At 43.7% G+C, this 13695-nt stretch overlaps 1 protein-coding gene across 12 annotated transcripts in view; it reads right to left on the bottom strand.

Moving 5' to 3' along the window:
• tecpr1a (tectonin beta-propeller repeat containing 1a) overlaps window positions 1-13695 on the bottom strand; it is a 106118-nt gene that overhangs the window by 65654 nt on the left and 26769 nt on the right. For all 12 annotated transcript variants that reach the window (XR_011887327.1, XR_011887326.1, XR_011887323.1 and 9 more), the window contains 4 exons: window positions 11142-11316; window positions 10093-10193; window positions 2077-2178; window positions 1381-1529 (listed from right to left, as the gene is read on the bottom strand). Coding sequence is in view for 7 of the 12 variants with exons in the window: in XM_072269126.1 (XP_072125227.1) it covers window positions 1381-1529; window positions 2077-2178; window positions 10093-10193; window positions 11142-11316 (527 nt within the window). In the remaining 5 variants the exon portion in view is untranslated. The remainder of the gene's footprint in view (window positions 1-1380; window positions 1530-2076; window positions 2179-10092; window positions 10194-11141; window positions 11317-13695) is intronic.

Here is a 13695-nt window from a genome sequence, read left to right as displayed (position 1 = left end):
CGTCTCTGTCGTGTTTTTTTTAAAATTGATTTTATTTTGTTTCTTTCTACTTACTTCTTCTACTTAATGCCTGCAAGAAGATTAATCTCAGAGTTGTATGTAGTGACATATATGTACTTTGACAATAAATTTACCTTGAACTTTGATTGGTGGATTAGACTGAATATGCTTTCAGTGGCACAGCTAGTAGAGCTGTTAACCTCATAGTCCAGTGAACCAAGTTCAATGCCAACTCCAGGAGTTCACAAGTTCTCCCTGTAACTGCAGGCCGGGTGGTCCAGTTTCTTCCTAACCACTGTTATGTAGAAACTGGATGGAGCTGATGAAAATGTGAGGAGAATAAATGGGATCAGTGTAAGTGGATGCTTGATGTGGGGGGGGGGGGTGCGAAGGGCCTGTTTCCATGTTGTATGACTATGTAATTAGTGACCTTCCCATGTCCCTTCCAAGAAGGGACAAGTAATTTTTCATGCAACACCTACAGTCAGTGACCACTTTAATAGATACACCTGCTCGTTAATGCAAATACCTAATCACACAATCATGTGGCAGCAACTCAATGCATAAAAAGCAGATGTACTTATTTTATTTAGAAATACAGAATGGAACATGCCCTTCCAGCCCAATGAGTCGCATTACCCAGCAACCCACCAATTTAACCCTAGCCTCATCATAGTACAATTTACAATGACCAATTAACCTACTAACCATAGCCTTTGGACTATGAGAGGAAATCAGAGTTCCTTGAGGAAACGAACACGCTCACGGGAAGGACGAACAAACTTCTTACAGAGGACACCGGAATTAAACTCCAAACTCCAACATCATGAACTGTATTAGCATTGTGCTGACCTCTACACTACCATGGCGTTCTAAGAGGTCATGGTCAAGAGGTTCAATTGTTGTTCAGACCAAACTTCAGAACGTCATCTAAGTGATTTTGACTGTGGAATGATAGTTGGTGCCAGATGGGGTGTTTTGGTATCTCAGTTACTGGTGATCTCCTGGGATTTACACACACAACAGTCTTTAGAGTTGAAAGAGAATTGTGTGAAAACAAAAAAAAATCTAGTGAACGACAGTTCTGTGGGTAAAAGCCCCTTATTAATAAGAGAGGTCAGAGGAGAATGGCCAGACTGGTTCAAGCTGACAGGAAGGTGATGGTAAATCAAACAACCATGTGTTGGTGTGCAGAAGAGCATCTTTGAACACACAATATATCAAACCTTGAAATGGATAGTCTACAGCAGCAGAAGACGATAAACAAACAGAAATACACCCAGTGGCAGTAGGTGCCTAATAAAGTGGCCACTAAGTATAAGTTTGAAGCATAAAGTTCATGATTAATGCAAAAAGCAAATATTGACTGGGTTGCTGTACCTTGCAAGACTGGAGGCGCTGCCTGCGCAGGAAGATCGATCCTGCTCCCGGTTTGTTACAATCACTTTCCAAGCCTTTCCACTGTATTCAGTCGGTGTCACACCTTGCCGAAAGTAGATACAGCGGTCTTCAGAACCTATTCCCCAAACCTGGGGTGATGATGGGACAGACACAGGGTGCAAGTAGCCCACATTATAGCTGGTTACAAACTGCAGTGCGGACTAAATTATTATTATTTCACATGATACACAAGCTTTTATTACCATTTACTCTGTGAGTTTCACCTGAGCAAGGAATTCCATTGCACCCTGGTGTATATAGCAATGAACTAATCTAAATTTAAATTAGAATGGACAACACTAAGGCATTGGTACAGTCAGGCAAAGTTGAATGCTCAAAATAGTTAATAGAATTACAACAAATTTAAACTCATCTATCAATCCTATTGCCCTTTTTTATATCCATTCCCTCTTTCTTGCATCCTAAATCTTTTCTATCTTTAGCTTTTTCAGTTCTGATACAGATTGATTGACTCAAAATATTTCTCACTCCAACGATGCTGCTTGACATACTGAGCCTTTGGATTTCCTGCTTTTTGTTCTAGCCCAAATAACTGGATTAGTAATTGTAGTGAAACTATTATCTGATCATTAAACAAGACCAGTCAAAACAAAGAAAAAACAGTATTCCTTTTACCTGGTCATTTAATCCCACATTCACCATGATCATCTCTATATTCATGCAGATCCACCCTGTTCCAACAGGATTCTCAGAACAGACACCTCTTCGAAACCAAACCTGGCAACAGGAAAATGCACCTCAAAAGACTTGCATGTACATTTGTAAGTTATTCAAAATTCTGAAGGGAGGAGGAGGAGGAAATCAGTGAAATAATTGGGATAAATAGAGGAGGGGTCAATAAAGGAGGATGTAGATTTTATTATAATTGGCAAAAAAAAGCTGACTGAAAATCAATAGAGTAGCTGGTGCATATCACAAGTCCTGGTTATGTGACCACTAACACCAGACAGACAATCTCTGAAGGGTATTGATAATGGCTGGGGACACCCGTCTTGTAAAGACACTGCCCAGAAGGAGGCAGTGGCAAACCAATTCTGTAGAAAAATTTCCCAAAACAATCGTAGTTGTGGAAAGACCATAATCGTCTATATCACACAATATGACACATAATGAACAAATGAACAAAAATAACAATGGGATGAGGGTCTTGGCCTGAAACATCGACAATATTCTTTTCCAGCATTTTGTGTGTGTTGCTTGGATTTCCAGCATCTGAAGATTTTCTCTTTTTTGTAATGGGATGATTAGTGGTGCTTATTTTTGCTCAATGCATTGTTTGGAATTGAATAAACTAGAAATGCTGGAAAAACACAGCAGGTCAGCCAGCCTCTGTAGCAGGAGAGCTAACTCTTTTTCTCTTCACAGATGCTCCCTGACCTGCTGAGTATTTCCTACACTTTCAGATTTATTTCAAATTTCCTGAATCAGTAGCATTTTGATTGGGTGTTCACAATCTTGAATTCACTGCTGGATGGAGTGGGAGAATGGAAATCTGATAGTGACTTTGAGAGAAGGAATTGACACTTGAAAAGGAATTGTTTGCAAGAAATGGGGAAACAGAATTAATTCAGCAGCTCTTCTTTACAGCACAGACACTATGAGCAGATTGGCCTTCTTTAAGATTATGTATTCACACTTCCTGAAGAATATCATAAAGGAGAGAGACAGAGAGGAATTATTGAGCACCTGCCCCAGTTTGCAAAAATATGGCCGTGTATTGTGGAACTTTTGAAATTAGGGATGAAGAAGGGACTGGAATTACAACTACAGAGGATGAGCTTTGGAGGGCTTGGAGACTTCAGTAGTCCATTATTAAGGACAAAGGTTTCGGGGTACTTGGAGGTGCATGATAAGCCAGCATAGTTTCCAAGAGTGGGAATAAAGGGGCCCTTTTCTGGTGGCTGTCAATGACTAGGAGTGTTCCAGAAGGGTCGGTGTTGGGACTGCTTCTTTTCACTCTATATGTCAATGATTTGGATGATGGAATTTGGATTTGATTTTGTGGCCAAGTTTGCGGAAGATACAGAGGTAGTTGGAGGGATAGAAGGAGTTGAGGAAGCAGGGGGTCTGCAGAAGGACTTAGACATATTGGGAGAATGGGCAAAGAAGTGGCAGATAGAATACAGAATAGGGAAGTGTATGGTAATGCAGTTTGGCAACAGGGATAAAGGCATTTTCTAAAAGGGTAGAAAATTCAAAAATCAGAGGTGTAAAAGGACTTGGGAGTCCTTATGTGGGATTCCCTAAAGGTTAACCTGCAGGTTAAGTCAGTGGTAAGGAAGGCAAATGCACTGTTAGCATTCATTTAAAGAGGATTAGAATATAAAAGCAAGGATATAATGCTGAAGTTTTATAAGGCATTGGACAGACCACACTTAGAGTACTATGAGCACTTTGGGCCCCTTATCTAAGAAAGGATGTGCCAGAGAGGGTCTAGAGGAGGTTCATGAGAATGCTTCTGGGAAGGTAAGGGTAATTGATACACGAGTAGTATTTGATGGCTCCTGACCTGTACTTGCTAAATTTAGCCAATATTGAAAGACCTAAATCGAGGGGACGTGGAGAGGATGCTTCCTATAGTGGGGGAAATCTAGGACCAGAGGGCACATCTCAGAATAGAGGGATGTTCATTTAGAACAGAGACGAGGAGGAATTTCCTTAGCCAATGGGTGGTGAATCTGAAATTCATTGCCACAGGCAGCTGAGGAGGCCAAGTCATTGGGTATATTTAAAGCAGAGGTTGACAGGTTCTTGCTTAGAAAGGATGTTAAAGGTTAGAGGGAGAAGGGTGCCACACTCACCCTTCTGTCCTGCACACACTTTAGTCAATTTACCAGCTAGTCATAGAGTCATATAACACTACAGCACAGAAACAGACCCTTTGGCCCATCTAGTGATAGTGCCGAACCATTAATCTGCCCAGTCTCATCGACCTGCACCCAGAACATAGCCCTCCACACTACTCCCATCCATGTCAGTGAAATGTGTGTTGGGGGGGGTGTAGGGAACCAGGTGGAAACCTGTGATCTCAGAGAGAACATGCAAACTCCACACCAACTGTACCAGAGGTCAGACTCGAACTCGGGTTGTTGGAATTGTTAGCTAGCACTATCAACAGGGCCACTGTTTTGAACAGAGTATAGACTAAACAGAACTGATGTAGAACACTGATTTCAGAAATCAATGTAAATACTGGAGCAATGAGTATCAAAGAAAGTTAATTAAAAAGTATTTCAAAACATGAATTAGAAACATAAATAAAGATAACCGTAAGCTTTATTTGCCACACATACAATGAAACATACAGTGAAATGCATCATTTCCATCAGCGACCAACACAGTCCAAGAATTGTGCTGGGGCAAGTGTTCCATGCTTCCAGCGCCAACATAGCATGCCTGCAACTCACTAAATCTATCACTACGTCTTTAGAACAATGGGAGTAAACCAGAGTACCCAGAGGAACCCACATGGGGTGGGGGGGGGTAGGGTTGTGGTTGACAGCTCACCCCAACTTTCCTGGCGGCCAGCGCTACTTATTGTTCTTGTTTTAAAATTCATTCGTGGGATAATGCTGGGATGTCTAAGTTCATTTATTGTTACATTTTAGCTTGGGTTATACAGTTATTTGCATGTGTGTTTGTGGGTCAACCTAACAGTAACTGGGGTGTGTAATAATCACCTCCCTCAACTGTATGTGACTGGGTTGGTTCTCACCAAGTGATGGCGCTCTGCCTGTTATTGGGCTTGTCGCAATAAAACCAGCAGTTGAGTTAAACGAGCTCTTCTCATCTGTCATCATGGACCAAATGCCTGGGTTCACGGTGGAGTGAATCACCTGCCTCCCTTGTGGCCTGTGCCAGGGAACCCAAGACACCACAGCCATGGGAGGACAGGTAACATGGCAGGCACCACCAATGCCCTCCTCGTCCTAACATGGCTGATAAGCACCCTCATAGTGGCACTGGAGCGGTTCTTCGGGTAGAGGCCATTGGAGAAAGCAATGAGGGGAGAACTGGGCAGCAGGTGGTGCCCTATGGGAGAAAGTCTGGTGACATTTGTGGAAGATCTCTGCCACTGTGCTCGGCATGGCTACCCACAGTTCTCGCCCGCAGCTCAGGAAGAGCTTGCCTTCTACGCGTTTTTAATTGTGCTAGTGCTGGAGTGCCTTCGGCAGCATCTTCACCTGACATCACCATCATCTGGGTGGACAGCAACGGCGCTCTGGCTGGCTACGGTCACTGGCAACTGTGTGGTGATGAGAGTGAGGAAGTGGTTGCGTATCACAGTGGGGAAAAGCACAGTGGAGCATGAAGTATGGCTAAGTGAGATTGGGGACTCCTGCATCATTGGCCTGGACCTGCTGTCCTGCTGGGGGGCCCGTGTGGATGTGCCTGGCGCAACACTCTACCTTGGCACAGAAACTGTGGCTCTCCGGCAGGGCAGCTCCAGGAAGTAGACCAGGTGGGTGCAGAAACAACCATCACCAGTCTCTCAGTGGCCCAGCACGACACAGAGGAACCAGGGGCAAGCGGCACTTCAGGTGGCAGCCAGTGGCAGGGTAGATCTCCCCACCATTGACCACCAGCAGCTGCACAGTGAGAGACGAGTGATCCCATGCTGGCCTGGGTGAGCGGATAGCTGAGTGTGGGATGGCAGCTGGAGTTGGCAATGGTTTCCGCTCTGGATCCAGAGACCAAAGCCCTATACTCTCAGTGCGGCACGCTGGAGTTGCAAGATGGGTTGCTGTTCCAGCAGTGGCAGTTTTCCGACGGCGACAGACATCTCCTGCAGTCGGTGGTCTCCTGGGGGCTCTGAGCCATGGTGCTGCAGTCAATGGATGAGCTGATGAGAGCTGGCTATTTAGGGGTTGGAAAGATGTTGGGCAAGTTGCGCGAACGCTTCTATTGACCCGGGTGCAGGCACAATGTGGAGCTGTTCGTGCTCCGCTGCAACAATTGCACATCCCAGAAGGGTCTAGGGCTCCAATGTAGTGTGCCCAATGGAGCACATAGTGGTGGACATCCTGGGCCCCTTCCCTGCACTGATGCAGGGAACTGCTTTCTTCTCATGGCCATGTATTACTTCACGAAGTGGCCAGAGGCGGATGCGGTCCCAGACCAGAGCGCCACCACCACCCGAGAGACTCATGGAGGAATTCTTCTGCTGTTTTGGCGCCCTGAGGAACTCCATGGTGACCAGTGGAGCAACTTTAAGGCACAGGTGTTTGGTGAAGTGTGCAGGTGCTTGGGATCACCAAAACATGGACCACCTCCCCTCACCTGCAAAGTGATGAGCTGGTGGAGTGCTTTAACCACACCCTGGCTACGCAGCTCATCATTCTCATTACCGGACACCAGCACGATTACAATTGCCACCGCCCCAGTTTTGTGGGCATACTGGACAGCAGTTCAGGAGAGCACCAGGTGCACGCCGACTGTGTTCATGTTCCGTCAGGAGCTGTGCACGCTGGTGGATATAGTGTTTAGCTCCCTTCCCAGGCCAGACATTCCTGGGGAGGCTGGATTGGAGTACCTGCAGCACCTCAGGGGGCACCTGCGAGATGGTCACGATGCCGCTCAGCAGAACCAAAGTGCAGCCAGTGGCCGCAAAAAACTGGTTTATGATGCCCGCAGCTGGGGACAGGACTTTACTGGGGTGGGGGGGGTCTACTGCCCTCCCGGAAGAAGGGACTAACCTCCAAGCTGGGAAGCTACTGGAAGGGGCCAGGAGAGGTGCTTGAGTGCATTTCTGATGTGGTATATTGGGTGTGGTTGCCTGAGCAGCGGAAGGCAGTCGTGCTGCACCAGGATCGGCCAGCACCGTATCGGCCATTGGCCACCACAGACCCAGCATGGCTGAAAAAGGAAGTGACATTCTGGGTGCCCTGCCTTTTGCCTCACCAAACAGTGTTCCCCCCCCGGGGGGTCTCCAGACACCCCCCAGTGCCCCAGGCCGCAGCGTTGACCATAATCAGGATTCTTGGATGGGAGTTGCTGGGGACAGCTGACCCCTTAAGCAGGAGCAGTGTGGCACTCCGAGGGGGAAGCATAGTTGACAGCTCACCCCAGCATTCCTGGTAGCCAGCACTACTTATTATTCTTGTTTTAAAATGTATTCATGGGATTATGATAGGATGTTCAAGTTCATTTATTGTTACATTTTAGCTTGGGTTATACAGTTATTCACTTGTATATTTGTGGGTCACCCAGACTATAACTGGGGGTGTGTGATAATCACTTCCTCCATTTGTACGTGACTGGGTTGGTTCTCAACAAGCGATGGTGATCTGTCTGTTATTGGGCTTGTCACAATAAAACTGGATTTGAAATAAACAAGCTCTTCTTGTCATCATGATGGACCAAATGCTTGTCACAATATGAATTCCTTAGAGGCAGTGGAAGGAATCAAAACCTGATCGGTGACCGCTGGCAATAGACAATAGGTGCAGGAGTAGGCCATTCAGCCCTTTGAGCCAGCACCGCCATTCACTGTGATCATGGCTGATCATCCACAATCAGTACCCTTTTCCTGCCTTCTCCCTATATCCCTTGACTCCGCTATCATTAAGAGCTCTATCTGTTTCTTGGAAGAATCCAGAGAATTGGCCTCCACTGCCTTCTGAGGCAGAGCATTCCACAGAACCACAACCCTCTGTGTGAAAAAGTTTTTCCTCAACTCCGTTCTAAATCGTCTACCCCTTATTCTTAAACTGTGGCCTCTGGTTCTAGACTCCCCCAACATCGGGAACATGTTTCCTGCCTCTAGCATGTCCAATCCCTTAATAATCTTATATCTTTCAATCAGATCCCCTCTCATCCTTCTAAATTCCAGTGTATACAAGCCCAGTCGCTCCAATCTTTCAACATATGACAGTCCCACCATCCCGGGAATTAACCTTGTGAACCTACGCTGCACTCCCTAAATAGCTAGAATGTCCTTCCTCAAACTTGGAGACCAAAACTGTACACAATATTCCAGGTGTGGTCTCACCAGGGCCCCGTACAACTGCAGAAGGACCTCTTTGCTCCTATACTCAACTCCCCTTGTTATGAAGGCCAACATGCCCTTAGTTTTCTTCATTGCCTGCTGTACCTGCATGCTTACTTTCAGTGACTGATGAACAAGGACACCTAGATCTCGTTGTACTTCCCCCTTTCCTAACCTGACACCATTCAGATAGTAATCTGCCTTCCTGTTCTTGCCACCAAAGTGGATAACCTCACATTTATCCACATTAAACTGCATTGTAAAGTGATTGCGCTAACCTCATTAAAAAAAAATCAGAACTCAAACTTGTGCCTACTGTGGGAACCCATGAACTGGCAAAAAAACAGAGGCTGATGGAGAACAAGATGAAACAAAGTACAAAGTACAATGCTATAAGTATATTATTTCCAGAACTGAATTAACAGGGATTGCTGGAAAAAACTAGTCGGACCTTGGGTCTTGGGCATGGTTTAATCGACACAGTTGTGAATTGGACTCTGTAGTTCACATTATGATGTGTTTCTGGTTGCTCCTTTTTTTTAATGCTATTTTGATTGGGCATCCTGCAAACTACGTATGACACAGCACCAGATTGAACTGAATGGGCCTGGACTCTCTCGATGACTTTTGTGGATTGGTGTTTTATATTCTGTATTTTTCACCCTTTTATTGTCATTTGCACAATTTGGCTTTTTTGGCACATAGGAAGGTGGGGTTTGATGTTTTTCTCTGAACGGATTTGATGTAAGTCTTTGATTTCACGGGTTCCCTGGTTTTGTTTGTTTCATAGCAATATGTGGGAAGATGAATCTGTATACATACTTCAAATCTTTGATTACAGGTTAAGAAGTTGGAAGAAAGTGGTATGATCTGATTAATCAACAGGTTTAGTATCTGAAGCTGATACAATTCATCAAGAAAAAGAGACCACATTAAAAGATCAGATAAAACTAGGGCTAAAGATAGCACATCAACATGAATAAACTTATATTCAAGAACAGCTACTTCCCTTCAACCATTTGTTTCCTAAACCAACCAGCACAATCCTAATCACCATAGTTTAGCAACGCTATTGCCACTTTGCACTAAATTTGACTTCTTTTGTTGCTCTAATTGTGTTCTTTCCTATGAAAATTGTGTACAATTTATGTTTGATTTATGTTTTTTTTTGTGAGTGCTGCTTTTACAAAGCTATGTGCTTGTGAAGTTGCTGAACCTAACTAAGTTTTTCATTGCGCTTGTGCAGACGTACTTTTGCAGAGGACAATAATGTAGACTTGGACTTTGGATGTGGATTGATTAAAGAAGATAAAACAAAAAGGAACTAACTGGTCTTTCCCAGGTTGTTTGACTGTTCTGCAGTGGAATCCTCATTCCACTGAAGAAGAATCTGACAACCAGAGAAAGACCAATTAATCACAGCATTGTTGACTTAAGACAAAAAGACCAGTTAATGACTGTTTGCATATTGACTTACGACGAAAAGATGGAACATATCAAAATTCAGTAACATGAAGCTAGTTGTGAAAGCAGATTGAATTAGTGAATGAGGAAGAGGAAGATGGAAGTTGCTGGGAGAATTCCAGTCTAATACGACCATTTACTATATTATGGCTAGAAAGATTCATGGTGCACGCACTTACCTTTCTGTCCCGTGAAACAGCCCATAGCACGTTGACACCCACTGAGACCTGGACAAAACCATTTCCAGAGTTTTGTGATTCAACAATTTGCCAGGAATTCCCTATGGATCAAATGATGGAGAACTCGTATCATTGATGCTGTGACTTCACTCGACATTGTCTTTAGAGCACCTTAATAGACTTCCACCACTCTTTTGCTCCCACCCACACCTCAGGGGTCATTAATTTAAAAAAGTAAACAACTCAGTCATTAATGTTTGAGAAAAGTTGGAGAGCAGCTAGAACCGCAGGGTGTGGTTAGGCAAATAACACTTAGGTATTTCAGAGACATCACCTTTTAATGGTAAAATAAAATGAAGAAAGTTGTGGAGAATGAACAATGGCACAAACCAGTTGGGCTGACCCTGTTTTTTTACCCTATACAGTCAAGGAGATATTTCGGTTAACAATATATTTAATACATATCCTTTGATGTTCACTCAGTGGCCACTTTATTAGGTACACTGGCTTATTAATGAAAATATCTAATCAACCAATCAAGTGACAGCAACTCAATGCATAAAAAGTATGCAGACATGGTTAAGAGGTTCAGATGTTCAGATCAAACATTAGAATAGGGAAGAAATGTGATCTAAGTGACTTAGACCATGGAATGATTGATGGTGCCAGATGGGGCGGTTTGAAGTATCTCAGTAACTGCTGATCTCCTAGGATTTTCATGGACAACAGTCTTTAGAGTTTACAGAGAATGGTGCAAAAAATTAAAAAAAACACATCCAGTGACTGGCAATTTTGTGGTTGAAAAGTCCTATTAATGAGAGAGGTCAGAGGAGAATGGCCAGACTAGTTCAAGCTGACAGGAAGGCAACAGTAACTCAAATAACCATTCATTACAACAGTGGTGTGCAGAAGAGCATCTCTGAATGCACAAAATGTTGAACCTTGAAGTACAAGAGGTACTTAATAAAGTGGTCACTGAGTGTAATAACATTAAACTAATAAGGCTGATAAACCACAGAAGTCCAAACAGGCCATATTACAGCGTATACCTTTAGGATTCTCCCTGTTTATTCCTGTTCTCATCATTAGCTGGCCTTCCCATAGCACAGCACACACAAGGTCACCCGGTCCACAGGCTATCTGAACTACTTCCCCAGGACTCTGGATTTCCGTCCATGACAAGCCCTCAGGGTTGTGATCATTTACATTTTCTCTATAAAATACCTGAAAGAAACCAAACTCCAAATTAGCAACATTCTGTGTTAGCAACTAGTTACAGTACAGTGCAAAAGTCTTTAGGCATAGATATATTGCTGGTGTGCCTAAGACCTTTGCACAGTACTGTATTTGTTTACGTGGAGTGTAGCATGAGTTTGTAAATCCAGCAGGAGCGAAGGATGTTGGGAATGATGAGGGTGGAGCACCACAGGAAGGATGTGTGACAGGTGGCAGAGAAGGAATGCCAGGGCAGAGGATGGTGCAGGTGCGGACGCACCCATTCCTGAGACACCAGTCAAGGTCATTTGATTCCAAACAATCGATTTATTGATCATTACAGAATGTTCTTCTGGTGCTTCCTGCTCCCTTCCTCTCCTTTCCCCTAAGACTCTTGTACAGTACTATACATCTGCAGCACAAGACTTGAACATGGAGGGGCCGCTGCAGAGGATCAGAAAAAGCAGCAGTAAGTTGCAAATTCAGTGAACACCATCATGGGCACAGGCCTTCTTAGCATAGAGGACACCATCAAAAGGTGATGCCTCAATAAGGTGGCATCCATCAAGGAACGCCATCACCCCCATCATCTCCCAGGACATACCCTCTTATTGTTACCATAAAGGAGGTGATACAGGAGTCTGAAGACACACACACACAACTTTTTAAGAACAGCTTCTTCCCTTTCATCATCAGATTTCTGAAGGGACAATGAACCAATGTACACTTTTTGCCCTCTTTTTATTTACATATATATATATATATATATACACATAATAATACATAAAATATACACAAAATAATATATTATACACACACACACCTGTTTTTCAGATTGTAATCTATAGTTTTTTAAAAAATTATGCATTACAATATATTGCTGCTGCAAAACAACAAATGTCATGACATATGCTGGTGATACTAAATTTGATTCTGATATGCTTTGAAGGTTTCTACAGCTGCAATGATTTCCCACCATTGCATGCATGAAACATGTCAATGCAACATCACTAACAAATGCAAAGGAGGAAAGATTGTCAAACGTACAGATCTTTCATGAATAAGTAAAGCCAGAAGTCTGATCCACAATGTGTGAAACATCCTCAACACTAAAAAGGTTCAAAAGTTAAAGTCTGCATTTAAAATACAACTCCGACATTTGTCTTCTCCAGGCAGCCATGAAATACAGAAAGACCATAGAAGTTGAAAAGACATCAACACACCCACCCCGAAAAAGAAAAGAAACAAAACTCGCAAGCCCCAACATCCCCCACCCCCTCTCCCACAGAAAAATACAATGACAATAACAATCCCCTACCCCCTCACTCACAGGAAAGAACAGTGACTATAACATCAAAACCCCCCTTACACACAAATAATAACTAATCACCCACTCTCACTAACTTCAACATCAGAAAACTGTGTCATAGCACAGAAGTATGCCCTTTGAAACCAACTCATCCATGCCAGCCAAGATGTCTATCTGAGCTAGTCCCATTTGTCTGCACTTGGGATACCTCTCTCTACTCTGATGCTATGTTTCTTTATTTAGAGATGCAGCATGGAACAGTCCCTTTGAGCTGCTCTGCCCAGAAACCCACCTATTTAACCTTAGCCTAATCACACAACAATTTACAATGACCAATTAACCTACTAAGCAGTACATTTTTGGAGTGTGGGAGGAAACCAGAGCACCCAGAGAAAACCCATGTAGTCACAGGGAGAATATATAAACACCTTACAGACAGAGCTGGAACTGAACTCCAGACTCTAAATGCCCCAATCCATAATAGGGTCGCATTAATCGCTACGTTACTGTGGGGCCCTGTATGTGTCTGTGAATTTGCTGCCAGCAAGCTTTTCATTGCATCTCTGTATTTGTGCATAAGACAATAAACTAGACATTGACCTTCTGCTAAGTGCAAGGAAGTACATACTTTTAACTTTTTTGCCACACCTATTGAAATTGAAAACGCATTGAATGTCAACTTTCAGGTTTGGCTACACAGTTATCATTTGCACTTAAAGACAGAACTCTTGAGTGCTTGGCCAGTTTTATGAGCATGGGGGTGAATGGAAACCTGTATCACAGGGGTTCCCAACCTGGAGTCCATGGAGCCCTCGGTTAATGGTAGGGGCCCACAGCATTAAAAAGGTTGGGAAACCCTGGTATAAACGATGCCAGCAATTCACCTGTTTGTGTTTTAGTTTTAAAATTGCACTGCAGACATCTCTGACCAAGCCACTGGTTACCTGCCCATTCCGAAGTGTCCTTTGGATGAGGAATGTACCACTTGCTTGAACCATTATAATTTGGAAATACCAAAATTTAACCCAGCAATGATGAAGGACAGTGATATCTTTCTAAGTCAGGTTGGAGGGGAATTT

The sequence above is a fragment of the Mobula birostris genome, chromosome 9 (assembly GCF_030028105.1).
Source record: "Mobula birostris isolate sMobBir1 chromosome 9, sMobBir1.hap1, whole genome shotgun sequence".
In the NCBI taxonomy this organism is placed as follows: Eukaryota; Metazoa; Chordata; class Chondrichthyes; order Myliobatiformes; family Myliobatidae; genus Mobula; species Mobula birostris.
The sequence above is the reverse complement of the archived record's forward strand: the minus strand, read 5'-3'. Positions and strand labels throughout refer to the sequence as shown.